Source organism: Eptatretus burgeri, chromosome 17, assembly GCF_056783735.1.
Source record: "Eptatretus burgeri isolate ZD-2024b chromosome 17, Ebu_testis_v1, whole genome shotgun sequence".
Classification (NCBI taxonomy): Eukaryota; Metazoa; Chordata; class Myxini; order Myxiniformes; family Myxinidae; genus Eptatretus; species Eptatretus burgeri.
This window is the reverse complement of record NC_140977.1, coordinates 49,421,360-49,440,256: the sequence shown is the minus strand read 5'-3', so window position 1 is coordinate 49,440,256 and position 18,897 is coordinate 49,421,360. Positions and strand designations below refer to the sequence as shown.

Below are 18,897 nucleotides of genomic sequence, written 5' to 3'. Positions count from 1 at the left end.
TTTGAGATATCCTGCACACAATCATTTGGTGACAAATGTGAAAACATAACCACCTTCACCCTTCAGTGGTGGAGGTAATAAACACCAAGACAAGAAATAAATCAGGTTTTAAAAAGTGTTTTTATTAATTATTTTCAAAGCACAAATTCAGAGCATTTTTATTTTTTTTAATACGAGAAAATTCTTGCAAAACAAGTGAAATCAAAAACAATCATAATAATAACAACAATAAGATAAACATTATACAAGTTTGTTGAGATGAAAACTCGTTTAAACTGAGTCCGATCGACCTGCGCACCAAATGATTGTTTTTATTTTATGAACAATTATTTAAGGCTCGTAGAGGAGCTTGTTCTGTCCTTTCCATTACAGGACGGGGACATTTCCCATCCACATCACACGATTGTTCATCTTCATGTCGATCACGCTCTTCGACATCACATTGAGATTTGTTCCTGACATTTCCACTTGTTTTCACTCCATGTAATGAAGATGTCTTTGAAAGGGAAGAAGTGCACACTAATAGGTTTGTTCATCAGAGAAATTTTACTGATGAATCTCCTGAGTTCTTTATCTTTAAGATCTCCCGTTTCCTTCTATTTTAGGACAAGGAAAGTGCTCCCTACTATGAACTACACAGATGGAATATTTGGATGTGGAAGAGTTTATTCAGGCAACTCCAATCATTGATTTAACCCGAAGTGAGCTTCGACATCTCTTCCAGGAACTTAGGGTTAGCCACCCCCCCCTCATTTTCGCAAGTGACCTTCCCCTTCTCGGCATCATGATTTTTGAATCGTTTTCAAACAATTGATTTGGCTTCAAATTAATTGTTTTTAATATAAAGTTATGGATCATAAAAGAGTGAGAACATGGACCAGAACAGGGTGGGAAAATGGGAGGGGTGGTCGAGGGGGGGTGGTGGAGGACAACAGCAGTAGTGATCTATTTGAGGAGGATTTGGTGAGAGGAAGAATGAGAGCAATAGGAAGGGGCAGAGGAAACAGGGGATGAACAAGCTAGATAAAACTCAAACACAACAAGAAGAGGAAGGAGAAAAACTGTAAATGGAACAAATCAATGGAAAGAAGGATGCAGAGAGAGGGGAGAAAACCCAATAACCTCCCCCTTACCTTACCCTATTGCTCCAGTAGGATCATACAACGTACCCACCCATCTACTTCCTTGGTCATCCACTGGAAGAGATTCCATCTCTTGAACTTCTTGGCCTCACTGTCAGCCATGACCTTTCCTGGGCCGAACACATACCAAAGTTGGCCTCCAAAGCCATCCGCAGAGTGGGCATCCTCCATCGATCCAAAATTTTCCTTTGAAAAATCAGAACTACTCATTCTACAAGGCCTTTGTCCAAAGCTTAATGCGGTATTGCTCTGTGCCCTGTGGATGGACACCCGGGCATCACATCTATTTCTCCTGGATTCTAAAGCTCTCAAAACTACTGGAATCTCCTATGATGAGGCCGAAGCATAAAGACTTGCTCTCACATCGCAGGCAGGTCAGTGACCGCTCTGTTTTCTACCACATTTTCTCCAATGTTGCTCCCTCTGCTCTCTGTCTTCTAACCATCTCCAGGATCCCTATCCAGGAAGCGTGCATTCTTCCAATAAACCTCTCCTGGTTAAACTTCCAAAATGTGGCGAGTCTATAATTTGTGGTCAGTTTATAATTGCACAGCTATATTGGAATACCGGCAATGCAAGTTAGATTATACCTTTGGTTTGGTTTCTTGGAGAGAGGGATGCCTTCAGAATTGGTCTTATTCTGTTTCGGTACTCTTTCTTGATAATTTGTATGATGCTTCGTTTTCTAGTACCTGTGTTGTTGTACTTTGATCGATTGAGATGTCTGTTCTTTTCGTTTTTCCTTGTATAAATGTGCATTTGGCACATTTGTCAAAACCAAAGTCCATTCGAATGTCCTCATAGTACTGCTTTACTAATTTCAGTTGATCTGTCAATTTATCATTCGGTGCGAAGACTTTTAGGTCATCCATGTACAGAGGATGTGTCGCCTTTCTTGTTTCTGCCGTCATTTTTCTGTTGCCAGTGAGAGTTTTTCTTCTCCCGTTGGTTGTTATCTCCATTTTCGGGTTTCAGAAGCTGGAAGGAAGTTCTCACACAACTCAAAATCTCCACCTCCTTTTTTTGGTAAATGATTATTAATCATGAACCAAACTGTGAAACTTCGTTCTCACAGCCTCGTTCCAAGGGCTCTTTTCAGAATCTTCACTGAAACTCTGACAGCCTCCACTTGTAGCTCGTTTGTAGTGATATTCCCCGGAATGTTTTTAAGTACTTAATAAGGGTTTTCTTTGTCAATCCTATGGCCCCAACTATCCCTGGTATAATTTCAGCTTTCTTCAATTTCCAAGTCCTCTTGACCTCATTTTTCAGATCCTGGCATTTGATCATTTTCCTGATTTTCTGAAGCATTTAATCCAAAGCCGTTGGGAACTGAAACCTCAATGAGCAATGCTGACTTTTCCCTTTTGTGTTTGAGCACAATGTCCGGATCCAATGCTTTGTTTTAATGTCTACACTTGACGGGATCATCTTGTCATGCGTGTAATCTCAATCTTCTTTTCACGGGTGTATGATCGATGCTTCACTGCCGTGTCCATTTTGATTGTGATGAAAAACGTTGCCTTACGACTCTATCGTAAAGGGTTGTAAAAACACCCTTTTACAACCATTGATAAACAACGTTGTTTTGAACACACAGCTCTTGTAAGTAACCAGTACCAGACGTGTAAGAAATTCGGACTTAAAGCTGATGTACTAATAAAACACGAAATACTGTCGTGCTCGAGTTGATAATATTTTCAGTTTTCAAAGCCTTACGACGACGTTTTTATACGCGCTTATTTTTAATGGAGAGATCAAATAGGGAGGCCCGTGTGCACTTATTTTTCACATGCGCTTATATTCAAGCATCTGCTTATTATCCAGATTCTACTGTATCTTTAATTTGCACCTGTTTTGAGAAGTTTGTTGGCCAATGGATTAAGGATCCCTTTTGTGGTTTGTTGTTTTCTTGCTCATGTACAAATCTAATTTGATCGTGTTGAGATTTTCACGTACTCCACTAGTCCTAAACACATTGTTCTGTGCACTTGATTAAGCTCCATCAGCCCACCTCCTCCTTCCCATCCCAGTAGGTACAACCTCGGGATGCATTGGTTTTTGTAGAATATGTTGTGAATAGTTTTTTCTTTTGTATAAATTGTCGAGGCTCGTATGAGAGCGACCACACAACAAGGGGGTGGGGGGCAGGAGAGGGAAGAACAAAACATTGGGGAACAGAGACATAAGGAGATCTGTGGAAGGAAGAAGGATGGGGCGGAGAACATTGGGTGTGGTGAGATGGACGCCACAGGGACTTTCAGGACCTTACACGACAGGGAACTTTCGGGCAGGAAGGCAGGGAATTTGAAGGAGGTGGAGTTGGGGTGGATTAACGGGGGTAGAAAAGATCATGGTTTTGGATGGGGGAAGATAAGAGGTGGTTGTGAACAACTGTTTTGAAGACCTGGAGGGAAGAATGGGAATGAAGAGAGTGTGGGAGTTTATTCCAAAGGCAGGAAAAAAGAAGAATGAAAGAGTGAAGATGAGCAGTGATTCGTGATTTTGGTAGTTTTACCAGAAGGGGGTTGCTGGCGGACCTTGAGCACCCTGCGGAAATATGGGGGGGGGGACATATCGCAGACAGAGCAGGGAGGGGGGTGTCGAGACCGGAGAGGAGACGGTAGAGGACAGAAAGACCACCGACCTGCCTGCATTGAGAGATTGCAGGGTGAGCAAGAGAGAGAGAGAGGGTGAGCAAGAGCAGAGGAGCAGGTTTTTAGGACACGTGGGCTGATGCCGTCTGGACCGGTTGTAGAATCTGAGTCGAGGTTTGACAACAAGATCTCCACTTTGTCAGTAGAAAAGGACAGAGTCCAGGAACAGTTTAGTGCAACTGGGTAAGGTGCGTACAGAAAGTGATGGGTTTTGGACACAAGATTTAGATGCAAACACGGAGTTTAGGCATTCAGCCTTTTCACGCGTGATGTCAGCAGTGTGTGCGGTGTGAGTTAGAATTTTCCTTGTTTTGATGTCTAAATTATTGATCTCCAATTGTGGCCAGTTCATAATTGCACAGCTGTCTTGGAATACCAGAACTACAAGTTGGTTTATAGCCAGGGATTCACATAACTGGTACTCAGGTACTCATGTGTGGCAAAAAAATAAATAAATGCGTACTTCAAAGATGCTCTGAAAGCTCAAAAGTGTACCAGCACAACAGAGGCTTTTAATGGAAGGTTTTCTAAGCTGGCGTAGGTAACCATTCACATTAACGTTCATTTCAACAAAATTATCACGGAAGAAAGATTCTTCCGTGATAATTCTGATAAATTCATATAACGTACTGTGATTTCAAAATTTAAGTGCCCAAAATTAAGTTTATAAATGACATTATAATTTGTTATATTTTCACTTATAAGATTTTTTTTAAAAAGATCAAAGGAGAACACATGAGCGAAGAGGAAGAAGAGGAGGTTTTCTCAGGTAGTGTAAGCAAGATTGTTCCATGATAATTCTGATAATTGATATCCTATGATTTCAAAATTAAGTTTACAAATGACAACATAGTAATTTACAAGTTATATTGTAGGCTTATAACTTACAAGATTTAAAAAATAAAAAAAATATCTCAAGAGAACACACGAGCATGGAGGAAGAAGAGGAGGTTCACGAGCGTCTGGAATGAAAAAAACAGAGCGGCTAGCGAGTGTCTCGTCTGGAGCAGACGTTCTGGGAGAGCGCTTACAGAGGAGTAAGATGCATACAAAGCTGAGAGGTGTTTTAAAAATCTGAGTGGCGCTTGGGAAAGCAGACGAGCACGCTCGAAGCTGACTTTTTTTTTTCGTGAGTACCAAACCATTTCTGCTGGTACTCATTCTTCTTCTTGCATATGGCAGCTTAGCTGCCAGGGCAGCTATCACTTCTTGGAAGCGCGACTGTGTTGCTGATGCAGTGCCCCTCTACCAGTATACACTGGTACTCATTTTGCTGACCTCGGAAGGATGACAGGCTGAGTCAATCCCCTGGTGTATTAATTCAGTGGCCAATGGGGCTTGAACTCAGGACCCTAACCACGAAGCCAACACCAGACTGCTGGTACTCATTGAAGAACATAATAAAAAAGTGTGAATCCCTATATATAGCTTTGGTTTTCTTTATAGGGGAGAGGGATTACTTTAGAATTACAGCCGGTCCCCGACTTACGATGGGTTGACTTACGATTTTGCGAAAGCGATACGCATACGCAACCGAACTTCGAATTTTGATCTTTTCCCGGGTACGATCCTCTCTCGTGGTACGATACTCTCTCGCGATGCTGGGCAGCGGCAGCGAGCCGCAGCTTCCAGTCTACCACGCCATCACGAGGGTAAACAACCAATACTCTGCAGTGTATTGTGTTGCCAGCGTTTTTTTGATATTGTTTTGTGTTTTCGCATCCCATCATGTCTACAAAACACCAATCTGTGTCTCCTGCCTCTGGTGAGAAGAAGAAGAGGAAGGCAATTGCTCTTGAGATGAAACTCAAGATAATTTCCCAGCATGAAGGCGGCAAGCCAGTAATGGCCATCGCACGCGAGTTAGGACTTTCGCAATCGACGATCTTGACCATCTTAACGGATAAGAAGCGAATCAATGATGCAGTGAAATCGTCAGCATCAGTTAAATCCACTGTTATCACGAAGAAAAGAGCTGGGCCAATTGATGATATGGAAAAATTACTTGTCACGTGGTTAGAAGACCAGATACAGAAGCGCATACCGCTTAGCCTACTGACGATCCAGGCTAAGGCAAGCAATCTTTTCGATACGCTAAAAGAGCGTGCTGATGATCCTACGGACACGCAAATGTTTACAGCAAGTCATGGGTGGTTCCAACGCTTCAAAAGGCGTCATAAATTTTCAGAATGTGAAGGCCTGTGGTGAGGCAGCAAGTGCCGAGACTGAAGGTGCCAAAGCTTTTAAGGAAGAGCTGCATCGGATAATTGTGGATGAGAAATATTTGCCAGAACAAATATTTAATGTCGATGAAACGAGCTTGTTCTGGAAGCGTATGCCGGAGCGTACATACATTCATCAAGAGTCCAAGACAATGCCAGGATTCAAGGCATTCAAAGACCGTGTCACGCTGCTTTTGGGTGGAAATATTGCAGGGTTCAAATTAAAGTCTTTCCTAATCTACCACTCGGAGAACCCGAGCATTCGAGAATGTGAGCAAGCATTCGCTTCCCATTTATTATCGCCATAACAAGAAAACCTGGATGACATTAGCATTGTTTGAAGACTGGTTTTTGAACTGTTTTATTCCACAGGCAAGAGAATATTGTGGGCAAAACAACATCCCATTCAAGATTCTTCTGATCTTCGACAATGCTCAAGGGCATCCACAGCAATATTGGCGACATGCATCCTGATGTAAAGGTTGTGTATTTGCCGCCGAACACAACAGAACTCATTCAACCAATAGATCAAGTCGCAGTGGCTGCGTTCAAAGCATACTATTTACGCCAAACGTTTGCGCAGGCTATTGAAGCGATTGAATCTGGCCGAATGCTCCGAGAGTTTTGGAAAGGTTTTAACATTCTAAATGCTATCCGGAACATCGTTGCAGCATGGGAAGAAGTCACACAGCAATGCATGAACGGTATTTGGAAGAAAGTTTTGAAGACGTACATATGTGAACACATTCAAAGGCTTCAACAAAGATTCTCCTGTTGATGAAATAGTAAGTAACAAGATATTAGTGCTTGGGAAACAGCTAGAATTGGACATTGATGAAGAGGATATTCATGAGCTTGTTGGCATTGAGGCTGAAGAGCTTTCCAATGAGGAGCTGATCGAACTGGAGGAAGAAAGATGTAAAGAAGTTGAGGCAAACGAAGAAGAAGTTATACCCGAGGCACCAAGAAAGTTCACAGCAAAGAAACTGGCGGAGGCGTTTGCTACTATCGGCAGTGGCGTACGGACGTTCGAAGAAATGGACGTCAATTACGAGAGATTCGCAAGAGCTGACAGGCAGATACAGGATGCTCTTGCTTGCTATCGAGAAATATATAATGAAAAGAAGAAACAAACTGTACAGTCAAAACTTGATATCTTCCTGAAGAACACTATGCCTGCGAAACCATCAACAAGTGTCAATGCCCCAGTGCCTTCCACCAGCTATTCTCGAGCCTCACCAGAAGAGAGAGAGAAATTGATGACCCTGTCTCTGTAGCATCCCCATCATACTCATCATCCAGCAATTAATTTTAGTTCAATGCTTCAAACATTCTTCAGGCCCAGTGTGCTTTCAGCTGTGTACGTTAATGGTGAGTACCCATACAACCATTCTGCTTTTCACTTTGAGTACAGTATTCAATAAATTACATGAGATATTCAACACTTTATTTATAAAATAGGCTTTGTGTTAGATTATTTTGCCCAACTGTAGGCTAATGTAAATGTTCTGAGCACGTTTAAGGTAGGCTAGGCCAAGCTATGATGTTCGGTAGGTTAGACGTATCAAATGCATTTTCGACTTACGATGGGTTTATCGGGACGTAGCCCCATCGTAAGTCAGGGACCGGCTGTCTTATTCTGCGTTGGTACTCTTTCCTGATTATTTTACACATTGTTTGTTTTGTACCTGTTGGCCTTCTTCTATTTTGAGTTATTTGTAGGATGCTTTGTTTTCTTGTTCCTGTATTTTTGGACTTTGATCGATTGAGAAGTTGTCTGTTCTTTTTGTTTTTCCTTGTACAAATGTGTATTTGGCACGTTTGTCAAGACCAAACTCCATTTGAATGTCCGAGTACTGCTTTACTCATTTCAGTTGACCTGCCACTTTATAATTCAGTGCGAAGAGTTTTAGATCATCCTTGTACAGTAGGTGCGTCATCTTTCTTGTTTCTTTGGTTCTTTTTCTGTTGCGTGTCAGTTTGTATCCGTGTCCTTGTTCATTCACGAGGTTACTCAGTTGGGTCCAAAGTCAAACAAAACAGGAGGAGGGAAAGGCTGTCACCCTGTAAGATACAACATCACATCTTTACTCCTGGGATTTCAATCCTTCCTTTCACCTAAGGTAGTATCAGAGTTCTATTCCAGAGCATCATTGCTTTCTTAATCAGTGTGACTACCTGGGGGTCAATTTTGTAGACTTGCATGGATTTTATAATCCATGAATGTGGGACACCATCAAAGGCTTTTTTGTAATCTATCCAGGCTGTGGATAAATTGGCTTGTCGGAGCTTGCAGTTTTCAAGGATGGTTTTATTTAACAATAAATGGTCTATTGTTCCATAACATCCTCCTTTACATCCTTTCTGCTCTGCCTCTAAAACCCCTTGTTGAGTGAGGTGGTCGTAAATTGCATCGGTGATTATACCTGTTAAAAGTTTGTACGTTGTTGGAAAGCATCTGATTGGTGTATATTTGTTGGGTGGATGGGTTTCTTTAGATTTCAGGATTTAGAGTTTTGCCTTCTGTGAACCATTCATCAACTGCCTGTTCCCCTTGTATGAGTTTGTTAAATGCTCGAACGTAGTGAGGGCGGAGAGCACGTTGCTGCTTCAACCAGAAGTTTGGAATCCCATCCGGGCCTGGGCATTTGAAGTTCAGCGTTTTCGCGAGATGTTTTCAAATTTTTTCTTTGTCAATTGTCATTGGGTGCATTTGCTGTAGATGTTGCTTTTTCTTTTCCAAGTGTCGTATCCAATCTACTTCTTTGTTATGTTCTTTTTCGTCTTTGAATACAGTGCGCTTTTCCAGAATTTTTCTTTTTAGGAGGAGTTGCTGCCACATTTTGTTTCCGTTTTCCTCGCTCTCGGTAGAACTTTTTTTCGGGTTGTTTTCAAACTGTTAATTTTGCTTTCTTCTGTTGGTGGCCTAAGCCTGGTGTTGGCTTAGTGGTTAGGGTGGCGGCTTGGGATCCCAGTGTCCTGAGTTCAAGCCCCGTTGGCTGCTGAATTAACACCAGGGGGTTGACTCAGCCTGTCATCCTTCCGAGGTCGGCGAAATGAGTGCCAGTGTACTGGTCCCGGTGTATGCCCCGGTTAGAATAGGTGTACCATATCCCTGTGTGTCGTAAGAGGCGACCAGGGTTGGCGTCAGGAAGGGCATCCGGCCATAAAACATTGCCTCACAAAAAGCCAAACCCCTGCACAGCAGGGAAAAATGGCTGTAAAAACGGTCATTTTTTATTTTTTTCTGTTGGTGGCCTCATCAGTTTTTATTTCCGTTACCTGTTGTATTTGTCGCTCATTATGGGCAGCTAATGGCTTTTCTCTCCAGTGAGAGTCCTCGGGCGTCTCTGGTATTTCTTCCTCTTTTGAAATTATGACACATGGGGAGTGTAAATGGCTTCGCATCAGTCTGAATTGTCATGCGTGCCTGAAAGTTTGGTTTCTGATTGAACGATTAATTACATAATGCACGTGAACGGCTTCTCATCGGTGTGAGTACTCATGTGTGCCTGACATGTTGAACTCTGCATGAACGATTTGTTGCAAATAGTGCACTTGTACAACTTAACTTCAGTATGTGTCCGAATATGTCTCTGACAGTGCTCGTTTTTTCTAAATGATTTACTGCATAAACTACATTTATACGGCTTTTCACCTGTGTGGGTCCTCATGTGTACCTGGCGGGCAGAAATTTGACTGAATGATTTATTGCACAAAGGGCACTTGTACGGCTTCTCTCCAGTATGTGTCCGAATATGTCTCTGACAGTGCTCGTTTTGTCTAAATGATTTGTTGCACAAACTGCATTCATACGGCTTCTCCCCTGTGTGGGTCCTCATGTGTCCCTGGCGGCCTGAGATGCTGCTGAACGATTTATTACACACACTGCACGTGTACGGCTTTTCTCCAGTGTGGGTCCTCAGGTGTGCGTGATAGGTTGAATTCTGAATGAATGATTTTGGACACATACTACACTTGTACGGCTTCTCTCCAGTGTGTGTCCGCATATGTTCCCGGCAGTTTGAGTACTGAATGAATGATTTATTACATGTACTGCACTTGTAAGGCTTTTCACCCGAGTGGATCTTCATATGATTTTGATATGTTGAATTATTTCTTAATGATGCACTGCAGATGGTGCATTTGAAGGGCTTCTCTCCAGTGTGCATTCTCATATGTTCTTGGCAGTTTGAATTCTGAATGAATGATTTATTACAAAAAGTGCACTTATAGGGCCTCTCCCCGGTGTGGGTCCTCATGTGTATCTTGCGGCTTGTGATTTGACTGAATGATCGATTGCACAAACTGCACTTGTACGGTTTCTCCCCACTGTGAGTTCTCATATGTCCATGGTACGTTGACGCCTGTCCAAACGATTTGTTGCACAAAATGCATGTGTACGGCTTTTCTCCAGTGTGTGTTCTCATGTGTGCCTGGCAGGTTGAATTTTTAATGAACGATTTACCGCACACTGTGCACTTATGTGGCTTCTCCCCAGTATGCATCCTCAAGTGTATCTGTCGGGCAGAAATTTGACTGAATGATTTATTGCACAAAGTGCACTTGTATGGCTTCTCCCCTGTGTGTGTCCTCATGTGTGCCCGGCTGGTTGAGAGCGTATTGAACGATTTTTTGCACACGTGACACTGATACGGTTTCTCCCCAGTGTGAATCCTCCGATGAATCTGGTAGTTTGAAAACTGAATAAATGATTTATTGCACGTGTTGCACTTGTACGGCCTTTCACCAGTATGGATTTTCACATGATTCTGGTAGGTCGAGTTGTCGCGGAATAGCTTACCGCACACACGGCACTGAAACGGCTTCTCTCCAGTGTGAATCCTCATGTGTACCCATCTGGTCGAGTTCTGACGGAATGATCTGTTGCACACACTGCAATGATACGGCTTCTCTCCTGTGTGAGTCCTCATATGGGCCTGGCATGTCGATTCCTGACGAAACGATTTATTGCAGAAAAAGCAGGTGTACGGCTTCTCCCCTGTGTGCGTCCTCATGTGTACCTGTCTGGTCGAGTTCTTACCAAATGATTTATTGCACACACTGCAATGAAACGGCTTATCCTGTGTGTGAGTCCTCATGTGTGCCAGGTACAATGATTTCCGAATGAAAGACTTATTACACACACGACACATATGAGACTTTTCATCACGATGGATCCTCATGTGATAATGATACATCGAGATGAAATGGAATAATTTAGAACATACATGACACTTGAACATCTCACTTGTGCAGTTGTGTATCTTTTCACAATTGCGATTATTCATGCGTCCATGTCCACGACTACGTTTCTGATTAAAATTCTTCGACTTTTCCGCACGGCTCTTCTTGTGTTGCTGCAAAGATCTATTGCTGAATGTCCAGCTATTCTTGGTGGAAGACAACATGCTGAAGATCGGCGTCGATCTCTCTGAAGATTGCAAACAGAAAACATTTAGGATTCTGATGACAGGGACGTACAAAACCATCATCATCATGGGATGTATTTTAAAAAGCAGTGAATCGTGAAATTTACACTTTCTTGATGGCTTTACTTGGAAAAGTAAATGTCACACAAAAATATGTCAACTGACTTCCAGGCACTTTGATATACATGGGGAAAAAAAAGGTGTAAAAGTATAAAACAAACAGACAAACAAAAAAAATTCTCATATCCGGATCTTCACCAAAATCGAATCGATTCGTCCTTGTCACACTCCCATCCTGTCCACCAAGTTTTGCCTGAATCTGTACGTACCTTTTTGAGATACTGTGCTTATACATAGTTTTTGGCCCGATCTCTTAATGGTGTAGAATCACTTTAATGGCACTCTTGGAGCCCAAGAAATAAACTGAAAAAGAAATAAACTATCGTTAACTGATCATGCTGCTATTGTGGCCCACTGCTATTCTGGCTCATATACCTGTATCATCTATGCACCCTATTATGTCACATAGTTTCTTGGAATGGGTTATGAACATCATAAATTTAATTATCAACTCGTATCCGGTCATAGATCAGATATAAGAAGTTTTAGATTTTTCGGATAAAGATTTTAATTCAACCAATTATGGTTGGAATACCACTTCACCGATGAAGTCGTCATCATCAGCACCCGATACACCCCATGGGGAGTTTATGACTCATGGCGAGTTTCAATTTTTTTCGTTGAGCGGTTTCAGAGAAAATGTCCAAACATTTTTCCCTTTAAACTAATATGCCTGCCATACCATGTGACCAATAACGTCAGTCAGCAATAAAATATTCTCCATCCCTCTACGTTTAAAGTTTCGCATTGATCGGACAAGCAGTTGCAGAGAAAAACCTTTTTAGTACGAGTGGGCGCGCACACACACGCATACGCAGTGGAATGAGGTGTAGGAAATGCTTTATCGTTGAATCATTCTGTACGTCACAAGTTTCTCGATGCTCACCATTTGCAGAGATGGAATCTTCACCCAGCTCTTCCTTCACTTGGTCGCGGCTTGAAAATGGAAGAGAGTTTCCCTGAAGACATTTCTCTTCCACTGGACCCGTTTCACCTGCACAAAATCCAATGTTAGGCTTGTCCAGCACATCGATTCATGAATACATCTCGCATTCAGCATTTATCTGTGATTATTGTGGTATGATTTATATACAGGAAAGTCAATTCAATGATGCTGCATGTAGACAAATCAAGATTAAAATACACCTGAAGGAGGGCATATCCTCCTCAACCTGGTGATTCGAGCATGTATCATTGGATTACAAGGAAGTAATTTTCAATAAAATACATCCTGCATGAATTTAGACTTCACAAAGACTTTCCGCACCTTAAAGTCCCATTCAGCTCAACTCGACCTGTCGAACAATCGCAGTAACTTGCCCTGATATAATACAGCATGTAACAAAGCATGGACAGTCTGGTTGCAAAATCACAACCACTCTTTGACCTTCCATATCATTCTTTTCTCATCCCACTTTCCCATGAGCCTGTATATCTATTCACCCCTCGTCTCTCCCCCACCTTCCTCACTCCCATCCCCCCCCACCCCACCATGTTTGGTGAGGCGTTGCTCTCCCCATCTCCCCACCCCCCCAACCCTTCCTCACTCTTCCACCCCCTTCTTCACCCCTCCTCCCCCCCTCTCCCCTCACCCTTTGAATATTCCCATCAGCAAAGTGACAGATTGTATTTTCTAGTCTATAATAATAAATGTCAGAGTATGTCAGTGTGTCTCCTCCATAACTCTAAAACCATGAAACCTTGTGCCTGAAACTTTGCATGCATTCCAAGGAATCTCCAAGGGAGTGCACGAGTGATAATTGGGTGTTTGCGTTAATTAGAACACCCCTTTTGAAGATAATGAACAGCTTTAATTTTATCCTTTATGAAGGCTCATCCTTGGTCACCTCGCTGGGGTCTTAATTCACCATTTTATTTTGGCCTGCTCAACAATGCCTTGACTTGAAACAGGCTGGGTCAGTTTCTTAACGATAATGCTGCCCCCCCCCCCAACTCACATTATCGAATGCCTGTTCATCTACCGACAAATCTCTGGATACACTGCAATGCTTATAACCTCCTGGAGACGCCAGTGTTCATGGCAAATTTCATTTCTGCACATGCCATAACCTCTAGAATCTTTTAATCTCAGCCAAATTTCAAAATATAAACTCCGGAAATGAACTTAACAGAAACTGCGACTGCTAGAAACGTGTTCCTTTGTCCAGTTCGGACATTACTAGACATTCCAAGCACATAGTGTTGATTTGACCGATCGGCGATCGCAAGCCAAGCCAGCCATTACTTCTTAACCATTTCGTTGGAGTGCTTGCTAGTACATAAGCCACTTAGCAAGCTTGGTTGTGAGTTTCCAAGCCATGGCCACTCATGTATTCGCACTGTCACTCAACATATCAATTGACTTGAAAAAGGTTCAGGCCCTACTCGCTTGCATTTGGCTTCGCATTGTCATGCGTGCGGTCGCTTGGGAGGTAGCTCACTCGCTGAAAATGTGCAATTATATTTTGATGTTTCCCCTTTTTGTATGATCTTCTTTCATTGTACAAACAGTCACTTCGATATCGATAGATACATGTAAAAAAAATTAAACGTTTCGTTTTTCAAAGGTTCTTCAACTGTTTCGTTGGAGTGCTTGTTTGGAGAGCTCTTCAAGCTTTAATCTCCCCAAGCATCCATCGCGATACTGTGGCACTGTTCTCCATCGGGACATCTCGAGAGTTAGGAAGGCAAAATAAATTAAGTAATACGCTTGGGATGTGTTCCTGAAAAACCGAGTGTATCGCGAATCAGCTTGTTGCGAAACAAGTTTTCCCAGAAGAATAATGTTACAAAGAGGAGATACGTTCCTGAAAGATGTCAAAAACCAGCATTTTCCCCAAAATAAGAGTTCTCAAGATAAAGTTGTGCTTATAAATGAATAAATAGCAGTTGTAATGATTTATAAAAGTATATACAGTGGAGTACTGTGCAGTAAAATGAAAAAGAACAAGTGCAATTTATTAGGGGTTTGCCTCCCAATTAAAAAAAAAAAATTACGAATCACATTACAACTGGAAAAAAATATTATTAAAAATCAAAATCAGAAACAGAATCTGAATCCTGGCAAGGAACAGAGTTGTACGGTCGATCTTATGATTGCTGATCTTGATCAGGACTCTTCTCAGCCATCGGCTGACAAGTCTTCTTGAAGAATTGATCACGGGAGAGTTGCCTCGCAGCCTTTTTTCTTCTTCATAAAAGGTTCCTGTAGCACTGCATCCCCCGACTTAAGACCCTTGTAACATTGATGCTCCTTTCCACATTTGGGTCATCTTCTTGCATGATGTCTATCGCCGCATTGATGTGTTGGAAGATTTTCAAAAGCCTTTTGTTCGACAAAGCTTCAGAGGGCACCTTTTTGACGGTCCCAGATGCAACTTCAGCAGCGATTTACTCTCGTAGGTGCATCAATTCTTCATTGGAGAGTTCCTCTCCATGGAATTTGAGCAATCCATCAGCATCCTCCTTCTCAAGTTCCTCCAATCTCAGCTGTCTGTCTATTTCAACGTTTTCAATAACATCTTGAATCGCCTCCTCTTCAATCCTCCCTTGGGAGTGAGGAACACTATCAGACCGGAGTTTCCTCCACACACCGTTTTGAGGTTTGCAGACGCAACTTTCTTCCAAGACTCGTCGATGTTCTTGAGTGCATTAAATATGTTGTTGTGTCCATTCCAGAGCTCTTTCTTTAACATTTCAAAATGTCCAATTTCATTTGATGGGAAATGCGTCGTTTAATTTCATTGGGTTGTGGCATTTCAAATTTTTCGTCACAAATGAAATGCCAAAAAATTTTAATTTCAACTCGTTGAGCAAACTGTACGCACACGGACTGGACGTGTTCAGAACAAGTTCGGCAGGAAGAACAGGAAACGCTATCATGTGAGTGCCCACATGGTGTCAGTTTATAAACCTTTACATCACTTTCATTACTTTCTTTATCACATTCCTCATTTCTGTTACGTTTACGAAAATATTTATTTGTTAAAATAAAAAAAAACATCCAAAGGCACCTTCTTTTTCAGGGTTTACGTAGGACCTATACTGCACTGTACTGGATGCACAAATATCAGCTGTGCTGACAACATATCAGGTTAAAGGGAATACCTGGAGCTGAGCTGCTGGAGTGGAATGTAAATTTAGTTTAACTGTCGTGTTAGGTAGTGATTTGGATCATGTGAAATACGGATTCACTCACATTACATTAATTTAATATAAAACCGAGCGACATATTTTTTAACCTTTAAAAGTGAAATAAAATGAAAACTCTTAGACTGTCAAGGAAGCGTCATGGACTGGAGTATGTCTGGACCAGTTGGTGTGGAACACAATGGGTTATGTCTGAAGTCAGTGAGTGCATTAGGGAGGTTGAGTCATGATGTATAAGGACCGTAAAATGGAAACAAATGTGTAGAGAAACAGCGTATGGCGAGGTATTACTGTAGATGATTACAATGAGTAAAAAGTGTTTCACAAAGCGATGAATCGTGACATCACGGCATGATAGCCGAGAGGTATGCACGCTCGTTCTAAGCTGTCTAGCCTGGGTTCAAATCCAGACCCAGCTATAAACTGTCATCCCAGTATTTCACAGGCAGGGTGATTCATCAATGTGTGTGCCGTCTCTTGGATGGACGTTAAACTGAGCATCACATCTGTCAGAAACACCGCTCTCCTCCTCCTATTCCTCACTCTCCCTTCCCCTCCCCTCTCTCCCCCCCCCAACTCCTCTCACTTGCTCTCTTGAACTCCCTTCCCTCCCCCCCTCTCTCTCCCCAACTCCCTTCCATCCCCTCTCTATCCTCAAACTGGTTCAAACGAGCTGATTTGCCACTGTAACACTGAGATAGAACCGGGGATCAAGAAGCATATACGCCCCTAGAGCCCAGAACAAATTAGTGTAAAAAGGACTTGTTGCACCGCAGCCAATTATGCTCGGCCAGCAACGATGTGCACCCCTTGAGCCACACGCCAATGGGAACTGAGCAGCATGCAAATATGTGGATCAGTGGAGAAAAATAGGTGGAGATACATGTGAGTGGGGGAGAGGATGGATGAAAGGCCATATAATCGCGCACTCCACATCATCGTCTGTCTGCCTCTGCCTTCTGTCTGGGACCTCATCCGTCATCGTCGTCGTCGACATCTGACAGTCTTCTCCTTGTGGTGGCGCTCACTCAGGGTTTGCAGTGCTCTCAGTGGCAGTGGGCGCCAGAGACTTGGGATGTTGTGCTACACAGTTGTTGCGCCAAGCCATGCTATGCGGGATGTGCCAGTGTGAATGAGGGAAGTGAGCGGGGAGCAGCCAAACATCTCAGTGCCCTGGGGGTGGAGGGTCGGGGGGATGATCGTCGGCGCAGACCTCACAGCCACTCCACCAAAGAGCATCAACAAATAAAGAACAGAGCGCAAGGGCATCAGTCACCGCATGTTTTTTTTTTAATACAAGTCTTTAATTGAACTCGTCTCTTGACTCATCTTGCTTGCACACGACAGTGGCATATGGCAGTGCAAAAAGGATCTGATTAATAGTGATTGTCGCATATACAAGATCACGGTCACGCGAGATGGTGAGCTCGGCCAAAGGTAAGATCTGCCACATAACTTCCGACTGGCATGATACTCACTCGTACTGGGATATCAATCTGTTGGGTAACAGCTCTTGAATTCTGGGGATGAGGGGCTGTCGTGGTCACTCAGAGACTCGCCAAATTTGGACTGGAGTTATCCAGTCAGGGTGACCATTACAATACGTTTGTAGTTAATCCTTTCCTCTGAGTAGCATTTTGTTCCTTAACCTGATTTACATAGAAAAAAAAAAGGAACAGTTTCTCCGTGTTCTATGTGTTGGTTAAGAAACACTCAAAGATGCCATTTTGCATCCTTCTGTCACTTCCAGGTGTCGGTTTGAAAAGTGGAACCACTTTCACGCAGCTTTTCTATCTGAAAAAAGGTAAATAAGATCTAGAAGCAATAATAAAGAGGTTGCTCTCATCACACAAGTCTAAATTTGGAAAGGAGGAATCACTCAATGAATACCCAGTCTTGCCAATGTTCCACACTGCTCTTCAGATAACAATGCCACATCCAAGGTGGTAACAATCTTGAAGATTTGATTGGTAATGCTTTGTAGACGTCAGACGTACATACAGCAGGGTGTTGTTCCAATCTGGACTAGTCCAAGATAAGAACAAATAACTCAAACAGCAATAGCAGCTCCACATGTCGAGAGCTCGATCATTCCGTGTCCAATTGGGTTAAATCACAACATGCTGGTCACATAATAAAGTACTAAATACTGTGCTATGATGTATTTAAATAGTATTTAAGTTATCATAAATTTAGCACGCATCGTCAATAATTCACTGATTTTAGGTCCGACATAATGTTTGTTCTTCCAGACTTGCCTTGCGAAGAATGATCATTTAAATGTTCCGGTTTCACCTCTGGAGGACCGTAAACATCTGTAACAACATGCACCATGACTAATAAAAAGCAAGAAACTGTCACAAAACCCAAGGTTCATTAAATCAATCGATGTTCAACCAGCACACTGACATATTCCAAACACGTGGGATACAGCAACACACCGGCACGACACAGTGCACAGCACACAGCATGGTAAAAGATGACTCCTCTTCCTCACGTTCATCATTTCCATTGAAATAGACAACTCAAGAACATTCCCCACGGCCCATCCCTCACAAATACGAGACGGTTCAACATATACAAGGAGACAGAAACTGTTCGATGCCACGAGTACCGTCCCATTTCCAGAAGCAAGGATTTCCATGAACAATCACATTTCTACAGGGTATAAAATCTAACTTCACTCTTTCCACTTATTTCCTTTTCACTCAACTCAACTTTTGCAATCAACATCTCACCTCAAATAACATTAGTCATACATAATAAACAAAAAAAAGAGCAATCAGAGATTGCAGACCCTCGCCAGAACATGTTTTGTGTGGTGTTTGTGTCATTTATTTGTGGTGTTTGTGCACTGGTACGTTGCGTAATTAATGAGACATAATTAGAACTACCACTTTATAACAGCTGGTAGTGAAGACGTCCCGCTTTGATTGGACACCTGACCCTGACCCATGATGTTTTTCATTATTATTGAACTGAATTCAGAATGGGATTAAAATTAATTGAATTCAAATCAAATGGAAGACCAAATAGGTACAGTCCTGTATTGGAGTCATCAGAGGGAACCCGAACAAACAAAAAAAAAGATGACGTCATCAGGAGGAACCTGGAAAGGATTCACATTTCAGCTGCTACTCCTGTAGCCTCAACCCCATCCAGGCACAGCCAAGTG

General features: G+C 42.4%; 1 protein-coding gene across 6 annotated transcripts in view; it reads right to left on the bottom strand.

Annotated features, from left to right (window-relative positions):
* Positions 1 to 18,897, bottom strand: part of LOC147010053 (uncharacterized) — a 301,523-nt gene that overhangs the window by 266,002 nt on the left and 16,624 nt on the right. For 5 of the 6 annotated variants that reach the window (XM_085863070.1, XM_085863067.1, XM_085863066.1 and 2 more), the window contains exons 3-4: positions 17,981 to 18,037; positions 12,460 to 12,567 (exon numbers count right to left, since the gene is read on the bottom strand). In XM_085863070.1, the coding sequence (XP_085719196.1) occupies positions 12,460 to 12,567; positions 17,981 to 18,037 (165 nt within the window). Of the gene's footprint in view, positions 1 to 101; positions 11,456 to 12,459; positions 12,568 to 17,980; positions 18,038 to 18,897 lie in introns of those variants that run through there. The other variant, XM_085863073.1, reaches the window with a different exon arrangement.